Source organism: Leptonychotes weddellii, chromosome 3, assembly GCF_054177405.1.
Source record: "Leptonychotes weddellii isolate Sample4059 chromosome 3, ASM5417740v2, whole genome shotgun sequence".
NCBI classification, from domain to species: domain Eukaryota; kingdom Metazoa; phylum Chordata; class Mammalia; order Carnivora; family Phocidae; genus Leptonychotes; species Leptonychotes weddellii.
In genome coordinates, this window is record NC_138371.1 from 65,725,710 (window position 1) to 65,746,199 (window position 20,490).

The window sequence follows — 20,490 nt, forward strand, 5'->3', positions numbered from 1 at the left end:
CTACTCCAGCAACCCTCTGTTTGACTTATTTCGCTAATACCCTCCAGTTCCATCCACGTTGTTGCAAATGGCAAGATCTCATTCCTTTTGATGGCTGCACTATAATAAAATCTTAATTGGAAAGCTTAGGAAATAGAATATCCATAGTGAGATTTATTGTTAATGAAGAGTCAAATAACAACAAAAAGATTAAAACCATTTTAAAGTATAGTGTTATACTTCCTTATATGGTAAATATAGCATGTGAACGTATTTAAATATCTTGGAATCTTACGGCCTTTTAAGAAGCTAACAGAATGATGGTTTGTGAAAATACTTAGGGTCAGAGTCAGATAGTTTTGTTCTTAGGTCATACTGTGAAAGCTATGTTTGTATCTGTAATAACTTATTTCCTTTATAATTTACTCTTTCCTCCTAAAAGTAGGTAATACAGTGTAGGGTTTTTGTTTTTTTTTTTAAGGTCTGTTGAATTTAACATCTTCATTAGTTGATTTCTCATTCCTCTCTCATAATAAATCTTTACCACACAGAAGCACTTGATAATGTAAAACAATAATTTCAGATTTCAATAAAGGATGTTTGAAAATGAAGCATACTAAAAACAATTGGAATAGAATTATATTCTGATAAAAAAAATTCTTGGATTTAATTAATGGTTTGAAATAGTTCTTGAAGGATGAATCTCAGGGTTAATAGTTAGAGTCATTTTAAACTTCAACAAAGTAAGTTTCAGATCAGGCCCAAGCCAAAATTGAAATGTAATTTAACATCTGTGGTAGTCTAATAGCAGAATTAGGAAAATCATTATTATGAATGGAGACAAAAATGTTAACATTCTCTAGTAAATTAAGGAATCTGCTTCATGTTTAAGATTTGGAAAGTTAGCAAACTGAACAAACAGAATAAATTATTAAATAATAGGGCATTTATTTTGTCACATCATTCTGACATATTTTAAAGTTCTAGGGCACCTGGGTGGTTCAGTTGGTTAAGTGTCTGTCTCTTCATTTCAGCTCAGGTCATGATCTCAGGGTCATGAGATTGAGCCCCATGTTGGACTCCACGCTGGGTGTGGAGCCTGCTTAAGATTCTCTCTCCCTCTCCCTCTGCCCCTCCCCCCACATGCTCTCTCTCACTCTCTCTCAAAATAATGTTTAAATAAAAATGTAAACAGCTAATTACACTAAACTTCTAAAATTAAAAAATTAAGATAGGGGCACCTGGGTGGCTCAGTTGTTAAGCGTCTGCCTTCAGCTCAGGTCATGGGGATCGAGCCCCAAATCAGGCTCCCTGTTCGGCAGGAAGCCTGCTTCTCCCTCTCGCACTCCCACTGCTTGTGTTCCCTCTCTCACTGTGTCTCTCTCTGTCAAAAAATAAAGTCTTTAAAAAAAAATTAAGATAATTTAAAACTTGATAGAAGTAAAAATACAAATGAGTGAAATTTGTGTGTACAGTCTTGGACAAACAGATGAGCTTTATGTATGATTGTGTTTCATATGAGAACAACAGATATATCTAGTTTAAAAATTTTTAAACATCAGGGGCGCCTGGGTGGCTCAGTCGTTAAGCGTCTGCCTTCGGCTCAGGTCATGATCCCAGGGTCCTGGGATCGAGCCCCACATCGGGCTCCCTGCTCCGCGGAAAGCCTGCTTCTCCCTCTCCCGCTCCCCCTGCTTGTGTTCCCTCTCTCGCTGTGTTTCTCTCTGTCAAATAAATAAAATATTTTTAAAAATAAATAAATAAATAAAAATTTTTAAACATCAGATGGAATTTTTACATTATTAAACTGAAGATCTTCAAAAATTATTGTTAGGAAATTTTTTTGTTTAAACACAGCAACCAATAATAAAGAATCTTTTCTGATTTTGTACAGTTTATTAGTATTCAGCAGTCTGAAATTCTCCAACTTTCAGAATAAAGTTGTGTAGAATAAACTCTCCATTAGTTGCTGATTTATTTTAACCACACAGTATTCTATAGTACAAAGATTAAAGATTTTATAAAGAAAACAGTTCCATGTGGTAAAACAGATGTCTGAATATTTTTCGTTGTAATAGATAAAATCTTTATTTGCTAGAGCCTTGCATAGAGGTTACAGTGCTTCTCCCACCCTAACAAAATAATTTCTGTTCAGAATCTCTAGGGCTGCGGAGTAAAGTTCTGAGGAAAATTGAAGAGCTCAGGACAAAGGTGAAAACCCTTTCTTCTGGAATTCCTGATGAATTTCTATGTCCAATAACGAGGGAGCTCATGAAAGAGCCTGTCATTGCATCAGGTATGTGTGATGCTTTTCTAAGTTTCAGGGCATTATCATGTGCTAAATGAAAAAATAATGTAATTAGTTCACAGAAGTTTGTTTAAATGTGGAACATTTTTAAAATCTGTTTTACAGCTCATAAGTAGTTTTTTAAACTCCTCTGATCTGAGGTAAACTACTGAACATTATATATTTCTTAATAAAATTGGATGGAGTAGGTTTGGATAAGATTAGAGACAAAAGGGGTAAGTTTAACAAGCTTTACTTGTGAAATGTGTTTTTGGTTACAAGTATGCAAGGTAAAATACTGTTTTTGAGATAGACTGTTGAGATCTCTTATGTTTGTCTATCATGAATTTAAACAACCTTACTGGAATAAGATTTAAAAGTTATAAAATTGCATCTTTCCACATTAATTTCTAATCTTTGTCAATAGGCACAGACATACATACTTTACATAGTTGTAATCAGTGAATCCATATTATGTTTTTTAATTTTTGTGTAAAACTTTATACATTTCTAAATATTGACCTAGTCTACATAATTTTCAGTTTTAATAACTTTATTCCACTGTGGCTCTATGTTACATTTTGACTCTTGTAAACACATACATATACCAAATAGTGGAAATCTTTATATTGTAAATGGCATTGCAATGATACCTTGGTATTTCCTTTTTTCTCTTACCCATTACTTAGGGTTATTTTTATGGCATGTGCGCCCCAAAGCAGAATTAACCAATCAGAATATTTTATGAACATGAAAAAGAATGGTTTTGATCGTTTTTATTAGAATATTCACTGGACATTTGAAAAGTGTGGTCTTTCCCCATTGCATAGTTTTGGCAACCTTGTTGAAGATCATTTCACCACAGACGTGAGGGTTTATTTCTGGGTTATTTTGTCCCATTGGTCTGTATATTTGTCTTTATGCCAGTACCGTACTTTTTTGATTACTATAGCTCTGTAATATGTTTTGAAATCGGGAAGTATAAGGCCTCCAGCTTTGTTATTTCAGGATTGCTGTAGCTCTTTAGGATACTTTGGGATTGCATATGAATTTTAGTGTGGGTTTTCCTATTCCTTTAAAAAGTGCCATTTGGATTTTGATGGAGATTGTATTGAAACTGTAGATGACTTTGGTTAAGTATGGACATTTTAACAATATTAACTCTTCCCATCCATGAATAGGATGTCTTTCCATTTGTATCTTCTTTTACTTCTTTCCACAATGTTTTGTAGTTTTCAGTGTAAAAGCCTGCCAGGATTTTCATCAAAATGGTGTTTAATCTATTGATCAATTCAGAACTGACGGCTCCAACTCATGAATATCACACAGCTCTCCTTTTTTTTAGGTCTTCATTCTGTTAGCAGTGCTTTGTATTTCAGTGTATAGGTTTTGCACATACTTTGTTAATACTGTCATTAGGTATTTAGTATTTTTATAACACTATAGATACTAGTTTTTAAAATTTCAATTCCCAATTCATTGTTTTTCACAGTTGATTTTATAGATTGACTTTGTACTCTGTGACTATGCTTTAGTTTATTAGTAATAATACTTTATAGATCTTTTTACTTGATTTTCTTCATACATGATCCTGTCATCTGCAAGTAGACATTCGTATTTCCAATCTGTATGCCTCCTTCCACCCCTACCTTTTGTCCTGTTTCTTGTTATGCTGGCCAGGATTTGCAATACAGAGTTGAAAAGAAGTGATGGGAATGCCTTAATCTGCTCTTAAGGGGGAAGTATTCAGTTCAATTCAATATTTCACCATTAAGTATGATGTAAGCTGCCTTCTATCAAGTTAAAGAAGTTCTCTTCTATCTCGAGTTGCTGAGAATATATAAAATGCTTATCCACTGAAATAAGATGGTTTTTCTCTTTTATCCTGTATTATGATAGATTACTATATTAATTCCCCATTGCTGTCATAACAGATCACCACAAAATTAGTAGCACAACATTTCTGTAGGTCAGAGGTCCAGTACATTCTCACAGGCAGAAGTCAAGGTATTGGCAGGTTCTGTTCCTTGCTGGAGGCTCTAGGGAAGAATCCATTTCTTGCTCATTCAGGTTGTTGGTAGAATTCAGTGCCTTGTGATTTTAGGACTGAGGCCCTATTTTTTTTGCTGGCTATAACCTGAGGGTTGTTCTCACCTGTGGTAGGCAGAATGATGGCTCCCCAAGGATGTCCATGTTATAGAGCCCCAGAGCCTATCAATGTTACATGGCCAAAAGGGCTTTGCAGATATGATTAAGGATCTTGAGGTAGAAGAGTTCCCTGTATTATCTGGTCGACCCAGTGTAATCACAAGGATCTTTGTAAGTGAAAGAAGGAAGCAGGAGAGTCAGAGGAGAGGTGACAACAGAACAGAGGTTGAAGTGATACAGGACCATGAGCTAAGGAATTCAGGCAGCCTCTAGAAGCTAATAAAGACAAGGAAACAGATTCTCCCTTAGAGCCTTTGGAAAGAATGCCATCCTGCCAACACCTTGATCTTAACCCAATGAAACGGATTTCATATTTCTGATCTGCAAAACTGTAAGATAATAAATTGTGTTAAGTCACTAAGTTTGCAGTAATTTGTTACTGAGGCAATAGGTAATACACTGGCTCCTTTTTCCAGCTTCAGACCTAGTATCTCTTTGTATCACATTGCATCTCTTTGACCCACTTTCCTACCTTCCTCTTCTGCTTTTAAGAACTCCTGTGATAGATACTTTCCTGTTTTAAAATCAGCTGATTAGTGACCTCAGTTCCTTGGCAAGCTTAATAATCTTTTGCCGTGTTAACATAACATATGGTCAAAGGTTCCAGAATTAGGATGTAGGCATGTTTGTGGGTCATTATTCTGCCTAACACAATTACATTCATTGATTTTTTTTATTGTAATATAAAAATACATAAAATCATTTTATCAGTTTTTGAATATACAGTTCAGTGGTATTGAATTTGACTGTTCTGGATACCTCATATAAGGAAAATCATGGCAATATTTGTCCTTTTGTGTTGACTTACTTAGCATAGTGTCTTCAGGATTCATCTACGTTGTATCATGTGTCACAATTGGTTTCCTTTTTAAGGGTAAAAAATATTCCATTGTATGTTTATAGCATACTTGGTATATACATCCAACCGTGGACATGTGGGTTTTTACAAAACACCTTTGGCTATAATGAATAATGCCACTGTGGATGTGGGTATACAAATATCTGCTCAAGTCCCTGCCTTCAGTTCTCTTGGGGTATATACCCAGAAGTCGAATTGTCCGGTCATATAGTAATTCTGTATTTAATTTTTTGAGGAATCACCGTACCATGTCCACAGTGGCTGCACCATTTTACATTCCCACCAGCAGTTCACAAGGGTTCCAATTTTTCTACATCCTTGCCTGTACTTACTATTTTCTAGTTTTTGTTTTATAATAGTGATCTTGATGGGTGTGAGGTAGTAGCTCATTTGGATTTTGTGTGTGTGTGGGTTTTTTTTTAGATTTTACTTATTTGACAGAGAGAGAGACAGCAAGAGAGGGAACACAAGCAGGGGGAGTGGGAGGGGAGTAAGCAGGCTTCCCACTGAGCAGGGAGCCCGATGTGGGACTCAATCCCAGGACCCTGAGATCATGACCTGAATGAGCCAAAGGCAGATGCTTAACGACTGAGCCACCCAGGCACCCCTCATTTGGATTTTGATTGGCATTTCCCTAATGACTAGGATGTTGAATGTCTTAGCTACTTCTTGGCCATTTATATTTCTTTGGAGAAATATCTAAGTCCTTTACCATTTTTCAGTCTGTTTTTTTGTTGTTGAGATATAGGAGTTCTTTATATATTCTGGATATACCTTATCAGGTATGATTTACAAGTATATCTCCCATTCCACAGGTTGCCTTTTCACTCTGTTAATGGGGCCCTTTGATACACAAAAGTTAATTTTGATGAAGTCCAGTTTTTTTCTTTTATTGCATGTGCTTTTGGGGTCATATACATAGGAAATCATTACCAAATCCAATGTCATGAAGCATTGCCCCTGTGTTTTCTAAGTGTTTTATTTAGTTTCTACATTTAGGTTTTTGTTCCATTTTGAGTTAATCTTTGTATATCGTGTACTTATCCTTTTGTATGCAGATATCCACTTCGCCAGCACCATTTGTTAAAGAGACTGTTCTTTCCTCCATTGAATGGTCTTGGCACCCTTGTTGAAAACACTAGGCTATACATGTGGGGGGGTTATTTCTCTATTCTGTCTCTACATAGCTGCCTTTATGCCAGTACCACACTGTTTTGGTTATAGTAACTTTTGAAATCAGGAAATGGGAGTCTTCCAGCTTTTTCTTTGAGATTGTTTTGGCTTTTCAGGATCTCTTGCAACTCCATATGAATTTTAGGATGGATTTTTCTATTTCTACAAAAAATGTCTTTGGCATTTTGAGAGGGATTGTGATGGGGATCACATGGACTCTTTAACTGCTTTGGGTAGGATGGGAATTTTAACCATTGTCTTCCAGTGCATGAACACAGAATGTCTTTCCTTTGTGTCTTTAATTTCTTGCAGCAATGTTCTATCGTTTTCAACATGCAAGTCTTTTAAATACTTAGTCATAAACTTAAGCAAGGAGATAATTCTTTTTGATGCTATTTGTGATTGGAATTGTCCTAATTTCCTTTTTGGATTCTTCAGTGAATAGAACCACAGCTGATTTTTGTATGTTGATTTTGTATCTTGCAACTTCGCTGAATTGATTTTAGAACTTTTTTTGTGTCATCTCTGGGGTTTGAATTCTTCACTTACTGCTGGATTTGATATGCTAATATTTTCAGTATTTTTGTATCTGTGTTCATAAGGGATATTGGAGTTTTCTTTGTAGGAGAGTTTCTTTGTAGGAGACTTGAATTATGAATTCAAATACAGCTTTTAATAGATTACTTCACCAAATTAGATTTCTGAGTATTCGCTCTTCTTGGAGGTTTGCATTTTCAATTACTTTTAAAATATTCTTGTTGGCATTTTAATGTATTTTGTGTTGAATTGTATCATTTGTTTTAATCTTGATTCTTTTGCTTTTTGTTCATAATTGCAGGGTATTTTTCTTTCAATCTATTTTTAAAACAGTGTACATCTTGGATTTTTCACATAATAATCTTTCACCAAAGGTAACCCATTTCCTAACTTTTAACATTATAGATGAATAAAAATGTTCTTCTGATTAAAGTTTATCTAAACTGAATCATAAACTAAGTCTTTTTTGGGTCTAGCTTCTTGCTTTAAGCATGGTTTGTGTGATTTATCCATGTTATTGTACAAAGCAGTAATTTGTTAAATTTTTATGTGTGAATATACTACAAATTATTCTATCATTATTGGCTGCCATGAACCTTAATCATCTTTGGTGAACACACATGTGCATTGCTTTTGGGTATAGTCCAGAGAGTAGATATGTACAGGCTGTTACCCAGAGTGGTTGAAACAGCTTATACCCCCTCCAGCAGTGTATAAGAATTCTAGTTGCTCCCCAGCCTTACTTATATTTAGTATTGCCTCTTTCATTTTAGCCTTTATGATTTTGATTGAAGCAACTGAAGATTCACATGCAGTTCTAAAAAATAACAGATCCTGTACACTTTGCCCAGTTCTGCTGCCAACATTTTGCAAAATGATACAATATCACAACTAGGATATGGACACTGCTGCAGTCTACAAACTTTAGATTTCCCCAGTTCCATGCATGTGTTGTAAATTCTACAAGTTTGTCCCTTTTGGACATCAACCACCAATCAAGACAGAACAGTTCCAAACCTAAAACCTTCTTTTGCCTTTTTAGATGTCCTCCAGACCTCATCTGTCCTCCATTTCTAAAAGTTGTCATTTCAAAAGTATTATATGAATGGAATCATACAGTAAATAACATTTTGGGATTAGCTTTCTTCCACGTAGTATAATCCAGGGAGAGTTGCCATCTTTTTATTTTTAGTCTTCCTGTATTACTTTTAGAGGTGTTCCCTGGGGAATACATATAGTTGAAGTTGAATTTTTAAAAAAATCTATCCTCAGGACGCCTGACTGGCTCAGTCGGTAGAGCCTGCTCGTCTTGATCTCAGGGTTGTGAGTTTGAGTCCCACCTTGGGTGTAGAAATTAAAGATGAATTTTTTTATATACAATTTAATAGAATTGAACTGATTTCTGTCTATTGGGATTGATCTATCTGGGCTAATTCCTTCCAGCATGTTTCCATTTGATTTTGCTTTCTTCTAGCTCTTTTCTCCTTCTTTGCTGAATTTTTCTGAATTGATTACATGTCCTTTTTGGCTTTTTCTCCCCCTGGTGTTTCAGAAGACCTCTACACCTTGTATCTGTTAAACTGCCTTAGAAGCATTCTTACACAGTATTTTTATTCATCTATCCTTTATAAAAAGCAGCACGTGCTTGGTGAGAAACAAGCAATAGGGAAATACAGATTTTGAAAATGTGGAAACTTATAGCCTTCCAGATATTTTTCTATTTATATTCTGTGACGAAGGGCTATGATATAAACTTTAAAAATTGAATTTACTTATCAGATAGTATTTGTCAGTATGCTTACAACTACAGAACAGTATTTCATGGTATGAACGTGCCATAAATTAACTCACACTGCTGATGGACATCTTTTTCGAAGTAATTCTGCAGAAGAAAATCCTCAGTCATGTAGTATATACACAGGTACACTAGATAAAATCTTAATACTGATAGGTACTGCCCTATTTTTAAATTTTTAGTTTGAATTATGCTCATCTTTTTAAAAATTGGCTTGCCCAATTTTTGCCCATTCAGACCTCCAGATAAATTTTAGGATCGTCTTGTTATACTACAAAAGAAAATCTAATTGATATTTTGATTCGAATTACAGAAAATCTAAAACTAAATTTGGAGTTGGAGTGAGGAGTAGAAATGAAAACTTTACACTAGTCAGGTGTTCCATCTTATGGCTTTCAAGTCTGTTCTGAACATTTAAGTATGTTAATTCATTTAGGTAGCTTTGTAAAAAAAAAATCAGTGTTCACACTTAGTCATTTCAAAAGTGAAAAGAACTAATAAACCCTGACCATTTTGCTTTTTCTCTAAAGTGTTTCCTCTCAATTATATAGAGAGAACATACTGTGGCATTTGTTGTTGCTGTGCAAGTATAATGTCAGTTTAATTCTGATTTTTTTGTTTCAAACAGTTTTTCTTTGGTAATATTTTTAATTCTTGCCCAGGGTGCATAGCGCTCCTTGAATGGAACTCTGTGCCTTTTATCAATTTTGGAAAACTTTCAGCCATTCTCATTCTAGATACCTTATCTCTTCAGCCTTTCTAGGTAATTTTCTCAGACCTACCTCCCAGTCCTCTAAACACTATTTAACCTTTCCATTGACATTGCTTCAAAATTTCAATGTCAGTAGTTTTTCATTTCTGGAAATCTGATTTAGCCTGGAGTTTAAAGGCACAGATTCTGGAGCCAGCCTGCTTGGGTCACTCCAAGGTCAAATAGGGAGTTATTCAGGCCATACATCAGTTTCTTCATAAGATTGTTGTGCAGATTAAATGAATTAATATAGGTAACAGTGCTTTGGAACAGTATAGATTCATTCTTATTTTAGAAATACTCGGAGGTTGTATTTATTTTCACTTTCTGAGGTTTGTGCAGTCCTAAATCTGCTCTTTGTTGTGAGTGTTCACCTTCAGTCAAGTATTACCTGTGGAATTTCAGTGCAGGGAGAGGGCATATAGCCCCAGAGAGGTGCTGGGCTGGCTTTGTCCATTTCCCAGGACAACAGGGGGACTGAGCAAGTTTTTTTCTTGGACAAAGGTAATATAAATTCAGAGCCCAGGCCAGTGAGCTAATATTTTTCGCTTGAACCTTTCATAAGGGTGACGCCATTTGAACCTGCAAGTCAGCTATACATGTAAAAAGCTGTTTCTTTTAGTCACATTTCTAAGTATAATATAGCAAGAAATTTGGGGGTTTAATCTGCTTGATTACCAGAAATGGAAGTCTAAGAAACAAATCTTGTAATAGGTATCATTTCTTTGGTATTTTACCAGAACCTGTGCATCTGAGTATATTATTAAATACTGTTTACTAGCTAGAACTAGCTGCTGGTACAGTTCTTGATTTGTCCACTCATTATCTTGGTTTATCGCAAAAGTCAAATGGTACTGTTTGGACAAATATTTTTTATTGAAGGATTTAAAAACAAGCAAACTTACTAGTTAACACTGAATGTGTACTATATATATTCTTATAAAAATTGTCATTTTTCTCCCCTGGCACCACCTTTGATTTAAATAAGCCAACTCTAGTTGTAGTAAGCTTCATGCATGAATTTTTCAAAGAAAACAGGAGTGTCATTTTTAGTTATAATAATGCATCAGTGGCTTTTCTTTTATACATGAAAGGCTGTGTGTGTGTATGTGAAGGTGGGGAGGGGTCTTTGCTTTGTAGCTCTGATAATTAATCCCTCACACTGCTCTGGAATGAGCTTTAGTAGTGTGCAACCTTACACATCATTAGCAATGCTCTAGATCCAATCCAAATGCCTGCTTTTCCTGTTTATCAAATATTTGTTACCAGCCAAAAACTTACTCTACAGAATCACTTCTACAGAATCACTATTTTATAATACCGTGAAAAGCTGATATTGAAGTTTATGTAAACTACGGCCAGTATAACTGACTTTGTTATAGCAGGAAACCTGCACCTCCACAGACTGAATGATTTGACATTTTATTCACTACCACCACCCAAGAAACTAACAATCCACAAGCAGGGAAGGAAAAATTATTCACTTACAGGAATTCAGTTAAAGGTGACAAAACACTATATGATAACATGCTCTAACAGTGCAGATAAAATATACATTAAAAATGAGAGTAGAGGGGGCGCCTGGGTGGCTCAGTTGGTTAAGCGACTGCCTTCGGCTCAGGTCATGATCCTGGAGTCCCGGGATCGAGTCCCACATCAGGCTCCCTGCTCGGCAAGGAGTCTGCTTCTCCCTCTGACCCTCTTCCCTCTCATGCTCTCTGTCTCTCATTCTCTCTCTCTCAAATAAATAAATAAAATCTTTAAAAAAAAAAAAAGAGTAGAGAATATGAAAAATTGAAAAGCCTATTTGAAGTTTTGAGTATGTTCTTGGTTGCTTTTAAAGATTTTATTTATTTAAGAGAGTGAGCAAGAGAGGGACAAGCAGACTCCCCACTGAGCAGGGAGCCAGATGCGGGACTCAATCCCAGGACCCTGGGATCATGACCTGAACTGAAGGCAGATGCTTAACCGACTGAGCCACCCAGACACCCCTCTTGGTCTCTTTTTAAAAGATACTAGGGTAAAGGTAACCAGCATTAAAATTGATGAAACCAGCTCCCATAGTGAAAGTTTATGTGATATATAAAAAATATAGTTTGGTTTTAACTCATCACTAAAGAGAAAAAAGATTTGAGATTAGCTAACAAAAGCACAGTCCAACCTAAAGGATTCAGACAAGCTAGAAATAAAAGGATAGGCATGAAGAAGGGGTTACATACATGTCTGTAAAAATAGAATTCAGACCAAAAAAAAATTTTTTTTTTAAGACACAGGAAAATACTATGTAATACTAAAGACCACACTTCTCAGGGAAGGTAGCTATTATTAGCTATGCAGTCTCAAACACAGCAACAACTTTCATAAAGCAGAAACGTACCAAACCCTGAACGTTCAAAATAGACATTACACTTTTTTAAAAAGATACGGGACATTCATAAATATTAACTGTATTTAAGCACCCAGCACTAACACAAACAGCATTACCTCACCACAGTGGGATGTAACTAAGAAATAAAAGTGGGCCCCTTTCATCTGGAAGGTCAAAAACATTCTATTATCAGATTTATCTAGCCTGGTGGCAAATGAATTAGCTATTATTGAATTCATAATATTCCACATAGTAATAATATTAACATGGACATTATTTATCAGTAATAGGCCAGTGTGATGGTAATAGAAGATTAAGGTTCATTTTACTCAACTTTGAGTATATATATATATATATATATATATTTTTTTTTTAAGATTTTATTTATTTGTGAGGGAATGAGAGAGAGCATGAGAGGGAGGAGGGTCAGAGGGAGAAGCAGACTCCCCGCCGAGCAGGGAGCCCGATGCGGGACTCGATCCCGGGACTCCAGGATCATGACCCGAGCCGAAGGCAGTCGCTTAACCAACTGAGCCACTCAGGCGCCCTCGAGTATATTTTCTTACTCAAGCTATTCTTACAATTCAGCAGTAAGACAAATCATCCAATTAAAAGATAGGCAAAGGATTTGAATAGACCTTTCTCCATAAGAGATACACAGACGCCCAGTAAGCACTAGAAAAGATGTCCAGTATCATCATGGAAATGAAAATCAAAACCACATTGAGATACCACTTGATAACCTACTAGGAAGACTAGAATCTAACGTGTTAGAAAGATCTGCAGAAATATTGCCAGTGGAAATGTAAAATGGTACAGCTGCTGTTGAAAATAGTTTGGCAGTTCCTCAAAAAGCTAAACATAGTTACAATGTGATGTAGCATTTGTACTCCTAGATATATATCCAAGAGAATTGAAAATACTCATCCAAAAAGTTGTACATGAATGCTCATAGTCTTATTGATAAGAGCCAGAAAGTGGAAATAACCCAAATGTCCCATCACTGAATAAAATGTGGTATATCCATACAATGGAATAATAATCAACTATAAGAAGGAACGAATACTTACACATGCTACATGGATGAACCTTGGAAACATTAAGTGAAAGAAGACAGACACCAAAGGCCACATATTATATGATTCTGTTTATAGGAAGTGTTCAGAATAGGCAAATCTATAGAGACAGAAAGAAGATTTGTGGTTGCCAGGAGAGGGGAGAGTGAATGCTAAGGGGTATAGGGTTTCTTTATGGAGTGCTGAAGATATTTTGAAATTAGTATAATTCAGAGTTGTACAACCATCACCATTAAGAATCTGAATTGTATACTAAAAAAGGTAGACTTTATGTCAACTGTATCTCAAAAGAAAAAGGCACTAACGGCATCTGCAGAAATCATCTACCGTCTCTAGGACTCTAGGGAACAAAAGGAAGTTGAGGTTATCAGAACCTCATGTGGGTCTCCAAGAACCAGAATCCAGGCCTTTAAGAAGGGGTAGCTACCACCTGGTGCCTCTAAAGGGGAAAGGATAAGACAAATTGGGGCAGTACCTACAATGAAGCAAGCAAAAAGTCTGCAGAGTATAACCAACTACCCCTGCCAGATGAAGGGCCACGGCTAGGCACAGCACTGATAGGAGCCTTCACTCTGTTTTTGTCTTCTTCTAGAGGAATCCAATTGCAAGATCTAACAAGGAGGCAACTGGTGAAGCAGAAATGTGGTTTGCATTATCCTGGCTCCAGCATGCGGAGTCCTCAGTATCATGCATGAATTTAGAGCTGAGACGATAGCTTATTAAGTCTAATCAGCATTTAGCAAGTCAAATCAAAGAGGAATCAATAGCCTTCATGTGTAAATGTATATGTAAACAAAAGCAATCAAAAGGTATAACATTGCCACAACATGGGATTGAGAAGGTATTATGCTAAGACAGAGAAGGACAAATACTATATGATTTCACTTATATGTGGAATAAAAAAAAAAATGAACAAAAAGCAGAAACAGACCCACAAATACAGAGAATAAACTGATAGTTGGCAAAAGGGAGGGTGGGTAGGGGAATGGGCAAAATGGGTAAAGGCGGGGGAGCAGGAGATAGGCTTCCACTTATGGAATAAGTCAGGGATAAAAGGTACAGCATAGGGAATATAGTCAAGGATACTGTAATAGCTTTGTATGGTGATAGCTGGTAACTACACACTTGTGAACATAGCATAATATACAGACTTACCAAATCACTATGTTGTACACCCAAAACTACCATAGTGTGCCAACTTCAATTTAAAAAAGAATGTACAACAGAGGACTTAATGTGCCAAACGGTCATGAAGAAAACAAAGAACATCCCTGCAAAGTAAACCTGGAACAAATGGAGAGCATACCATGATGATAAGAAGATACAATGTCCGCAAGATGTCACTATTAGATTTTTTCCTAGTGATACAGAAGATGATGATTAGGTTCCATTGGAAAGACCACACAACAAATCTAGAAAATGAAAAAGAGGAGTGTCACTAGCCCTATCAGATATTAGAACATGTTTTAAGCCTTTGGGATTGGCACATAAATAGAACAACAGGAAAAAAAATTTTTTAAATACAGAAATTGATCCAAGTGCATTTGGAAATTTAGTGAATGATAAAAATGGCATATGTTAAGTCAGTGGTAACAAATATTTAAAAAGTGGTATTCTCACAACTAATAGCCATATGGAAAAGGGTAACACTGCCTTCATCTCTTATACTGCACATCTAAATTCCAAATGGATTAGAGAGAGATAAACATTAAAAAAGTCTTAGAAGGAAATATAAATTCCTTGATAATCTGGAAATGGGGACACTTCCTAACCTGGACTCAAAATCCAAGAGAAATGTGTGGAAAACTAATGAAGTGTTTATATTCCAAAGATATAAAAAATATTCAAGGAATACCAATCTTTCTCAAACTTAAAAAACTAGGCAAAGAGGGAGCACTTCCAAACTCATTTTACAAGAACAGCATTACCCTGATGATAAAACCAGACAAGAACACACAAGAAAATTATGGACCAATATCCCTAATGAACATAGATGTCAAATTCCTCAGTTTTAGCAAACCAAATTCAGTACATTAAAAGGATTACATACAATGATCAAATGGGATTTATTCCAAGGATGCAGGGATGGTTCAGCCTCTGTAAATCAACATGATATACCACATTAACAAAAAGGATAAAAATCCTATCTTCAATTGATGCACAAAAAGCCTTTGACAAAATTCAACATCCATTTATGATAAAAGCCCTCAACAAAATGGGTATAGAGGTAATGTACCTCAACATAATAAATGCTATATATGACAAGCCCACAGCTAACATCAATGTCAGCAGTGAAAAGCAGACATCTTTCCCAGTAAGATCAGGAACAAGACAAGAGAGCCTACTTTCCTCACTTTTACTCAACATAGTATTGGAGGGGTGCCTGGGTGGCTCAGTCGTTAAGTGTCTGCCTTCGGCTCGGGTCATGATCCCAGGGTCCTGTTCTCTCTCTCCCACTCCTCCTGCTTGTGTTCCCTCTCTCACTGTGTCTCTCCCCGTCAAAAAAAAAAAAAAATCTTAAAGAAGAAACCCAAAACAAAACATAGTATTGGAAGTTGTAGCCTGAGAAGTTAGGCAAAAAAAAAAAAGTAAAATGCATCCAACTTGGAAAGGAAGGGGTAAAACTATTTGCAGATGACATGTTTTTATATATGAAAAACTGTAAAGACTCCACAAAAAAACTGTTAGAACTAGTCAAATTCAGTAAAAGTTGCAAGATACAAAGTTAATACACAGGAATTTGTTGTATTTCTGTATACTAGTGACAAGCTCTCAGAGAAGTTAATACTCCCATTTATAACTGCATCACAAAGAATAAAATACCTAGGAATACATTTAACCAAGGAGGTAAAAAAAAAAAAAAAAAAAAACCTGTACACTGAAAACTGGAATACATTGAGAAAAGAAACTGAAGAATACACAAAGAAATGGAAAGACATGGATTGAAAGAATATTGTTAAAATATCTGTACTCCCCAAAGTAATCTACAGATGCAGTGAAATCCCTGTCAAAATCCCAATGGCATTTTTCACAAAAAAAAAGAGCAAATTTTTATGGAATCACAGAAGACCCTGAATAGCCAAAGCAATCTTAACAAAAAAAGCCGGAGGCATCACAATTCCTGATTTCAAACTATATTACAAAGCTGTGGTATTAAAAGAGTATGGTATTGGCATATAAACAGATACAAACAGAATAGAGAGCCCAGAAATAAACCCACACATATATGATCAATTAATCTACAACAAAGGAATGAGGAATATACCATAGGGAAAGGCCTCTTCAATAAATGGTGCAGAGAAAACAACAGCCATTTGCAAAAGAAAGAAATGGGACCACTATCTTACACCATATACAAAAATTAACTCAGAATGGATTAAAGACATGTAGGACATGAAACCAAAAAACTTCTGGGAGAAAACATAGGTGGTAAGCCCTTTGACATCTGTCTTGACAATGATTTTTTTGATGTAACACTAAAAGCAAAGGCAACAAAAGCAAAAATAAGTGGGACTACATCAAACTAAAAAGCTTCTGCACGGCAAAAGAAACCATCAGCAAAGTGAAAAGGCAGCTTAGGAAACGGGAAAGAGTATTTGCAAATCACACATCTGATAAGGGTTAATGGCCAAAATATATAAAGAACTGTAACTCAATAGAAAAAAGATAGGCAGAGGATCTGAATGTACATTTTTCCAAAGATTACATATAGACTGTCAACAAGTACATGAAAAGGTGCTCAACATTACTAATCATCAGGGAACTACAAAACCACAACAAGCTGTCACCTCATAACTGTTAGAAATGGTTATTATATATATAAAAAAAAATGTTGGTGACAATGTGGAGAAAAGGGAACCCTTAGGTGCTGTTTGGTAGGAATGTAAAATGGTGCAACCAGTATGGTGAACAATATGGAGATTCCTCAAATTAAAAATAGAACTACCTTGTGATCCAGCAATTCCACTACTGGGTATTTATTCAAAGGAAGCAAAATCACTAACTTGAAAAGATATCTGTACCGCCACATTCATTGCCAGTATTTATTAATAGCCAAGACATATAAACAACCCCAGTGTCCATCAGTGGATGAATGCATAAAGAAAATATATACGTGTGCAATGGAATATAATTCAGCCACAATAAAGGAAATCCTGACATTTGTGCCATCATGGATAGACCTTGAGGACATTGTGCTACGTAAAATAAGTCAGAGAAAGATAAATACCCTATGATCTCTCTCACATGTGGAATCTAAGACAAAACACTGAATTCATGGATACAGAGAATAGATTGGTGGTTGCCAGAGGCAGAGGGTGGGGGAATGGGCCAAAGTGTGCAGGTAGTCAATAGATAAAAACTTCCAGTTACGAAATTAGTCTTAGAGATACAGTGTTCAGCATGGTGACTATAGCTAACAATGTATATTAGAAAGTTGCTAAGAGATTTTAATTGAAATCTAGTTGACGCAATTAGTTTGTGGCATACAGCATAGTGATTCAGCAAGGCTATATATTATGCTGTGCTCACCGGCAGCGTAGCCCCTCCATCTCCTTACAACGCTATTATAAGACCATTGACCGTGTTCCCTGTGCTGTACCTTTCATCCCCAGGACTTACTCATTCCATGCCTCCCTCTCCCCCTTTACCCCTGAAAGAAATCTTACAAGTCTCCCATCACAAGAAAAAGGAAAAATTCGTAATTATGTGTGGTGATGCATGTTTATGAGACCTATTGTGATCATTCCACAGTATAGCGAAGAATTGTGTTGTGCATCTGAAACTAGTATGTCAATTATGTCTCTAAGGTGAAGGGCAGCCTAATGGAAAAATGGGCCAAAAATAGTAACAGTTCACAGGAATAAGAGAAAAAATGGCTCTTAAACATATATATGTATGTATGTATGTGTATATATATATATACACATACATACATATATATATAAAAAGTTCTGTCTTCCTCAAAATAAAGCTACCTGATATACTCTAGCATTGTTCATGAGAGACTGGTAAAAATCCAGTTTGACAACATATTCTCTTGGTGAAGCTCTTGAGGGGAAAAAAAAAGCATTCATCAGTATAACTAGTAGGAATAAAAATGGTAGAATTCCTATGGAAGTACTGGCATATCTAGCAAAATTATACTCTTTAATGCAGCAATCCTATTTCTGGAATCTCCCCCAAAATAAGATTGTCCATTGCAACACTATTTGTAAAAGGCAAAGACTGGAAACAACCGAGATGTCCATCAATACATCTGTACAGTGGACTGCTCGGGGGGGGGAGGTGAGGGGAATAAAAGAAGGGTGTAGTTAAAGCAGGTACAAAATAATGTACAGTATGCTAGCTCTTGTGTAAGAATGTGTATGCATTGTGTGTTTACACATACACGCTTATATTTTCAAGAAGATACAAAAGGATAAAAATATACATAGTTACCTGTATGGGATGGGAGGGAACCTGTGCTGGACAGAGAATAGACTCCTCTGGATGTACCTTGTTTTACAGTTTTTACTTTGCAGTCACTTAAATGTTTTACAGAATTAAATCATGCAAAACAAACCGATCTAAAAATTGAGAGGATAAAAAAGGGAAGCAAATTAACACACTTATATGTCAAGTTGGTAACATAACCAAACGGAAGAATTTTTTTCCAAGTGATTTTCATCAAACACAGTATTTCAGTTAGAAAACCCTAGTGGATCTGTTTTTGGTGACACAAAGAGCCAGAAAGAAATCTTAAATTTCTTTCACAGTCTGTGTTAGTAATATATTGACACTGTTAGTTTGAAACTGTTGTATGCATTGTAAATTAAAGCAAATAAATGTGTAAATGTAATCAGGAACTAAGATTTTCAGTTTAAAGAGAAAGAGCGAAGAGTAAAAAAAAAAAAAAAAGTAGTGAAGCAAAAACTCCAGTCTTTATATGTGCAAAGAATTTTGCACAAACTCGTATTAACAAACCTTAGCCCGTAGCTTTTTTTTTTTTTAATCGTAAGTCCCTTTACTGTCAAGTCCTTAGTGGGATGAGTTCTATAATCTCTCGGTATCCATTTCCCTGAGTTTCCAGTATGTCAAAGTTTTGCTGAGGTATTCCTAAGGCTCTTTTCATCTTTAGCCATATTACTTTTCACACACAGCTAACAGCTCTAATAACGCAGTTTATCTTCACAACCACTCTCCTCTACCTGGCTTTTTCCTTTCTTCCTTTCTGCTACATCTGAATTTTGGACACAGTCCTTTGTTACAGTATTTGTGTTCAAAATTATCAGTAAAATGTTGACACTGTTCCAGGTAATTTGTGCAATCTCATTGCATCTTGTACGGCAGAATTTAAGGTGTTGTGGCAGAAGTATTTTAGGAGTAGTGATACAAGACCACCACTTAAATCACAATAAAGGCCTTGGCAGTGGAGTTGGTATATTCAACTCCTTTTGGTAATCCCAACCTCCCTTTCCTACACTGCAAATAATTTGTGTGTATGTGGGGTTTTTTTTAGATGGCTATTCTTATGAAAAGGAAGCAATGGAAAATTGGATCAGCAAAAAGAAACGTACAAGTCCCATGACGAATCTCGTTCTTCCTTCAATGGTACTGACACCAAACAGGACTCTGAAAATGGCCATCAGCCGATGGCTAGAGACACATCAAAAATAAAATTGTTTGTATTGTTTATATTCTTCAGTGATCTCATTTGAATGATTTAAAGGTAAATGTTAATATTATTAAAAGCAAAACAGGAGAAAAGTGATTTAGCTACCTATAAAAACTTTTTCTTTAAATCATATGGACTAAGTAACATATCTGACTTCTTTTCTATTTTTACTATAAAAGCCTTTTTGTATTAGTGAGAGAAATCTTAACCTGTAGAAAAATAAAGTTTCACTTTGAATTAAAATTGCAATGCTCAAATTCTTGCTCGATAAAGGTCATATTCTCATTACAACTAAAGATCAGAATAATCAAGAACATAACATTGAAATCCTAGTTAATTAAAGCCATTAATTTGATAACTCTTTGGAATCCTTTTAAAGAGAATTTGTAGCAAAATAGTTTTATGACTAAATTGAGAAAACCATTTTGAAATGTTTAATGAGCAATTTCGTTGGATTCTAAATTTGCAAGGTGGTAATGATTTTTCCCCACAATCCAAACCTGTGTAGAAGTTAGATGGAATACATTATCATGAATATGTCAAGTTGGCTTTGTTGAAATATAGCAGCAAACCAGCCTCCTTTTAGAGTTCAGAATTCTTAAAGTTATCATATAACATTCTAAGCTAGGGTAACTATACATTTTTACACAAGAGATTGGTGTTTAATACAATACCCTGATAAGTGTTCCCTCAGCAGAAAACTTCAAGTTCACGAAGTTGAGGTGGTAGCAACTTTCCCTACCTGTCGTAAGCTGTGTCCCGGAACAGAAGGCACATTAGAACCCAGCTGTAAGAGCAGGCA

General features: G+C 35.7%; 1 protein-coding gene across 4 annotated transcripts in view; it reads left to right on the top strand.

The window, feature by feature from the left end:
* Nucleotides 1-19,931, top strand: part of WDSUB1 (WD repeat, sterile alpha motif and U-box domain containing 1) — a 46,968-nt gene extending 27,037 nt beyond the window's left edge. For 3 of the 4 annotated variants that reach the window (XM_081814414.1, XM_081814417.1, XM_081814418.1), the window contains 2 exons: nucleotides 2,135-2,275; nucleotides 19,533-19,931. In XM_081814414.1, coding sequence (XP_081670540.1) covers nucleotides 2,135-2,275; nucleotides 19,533-19,690 — 299 coding nt within the window. In that variant the 3' untranslated portion in view covers nucleotides 19,691-19,931. Of the gene's footprint in view, nucleotides 1-2,134; nucleotides 2,276-7,344; nucleotides 7,418-19,532 lie in introns of all 4 variants that reach the window. The other variant, XM_081814416.1, reaches the window with a different exon arrangement.
* The last annotated feature ends 559 nt before the right edge of the window (nucleotides 19,932-20,490 follow it).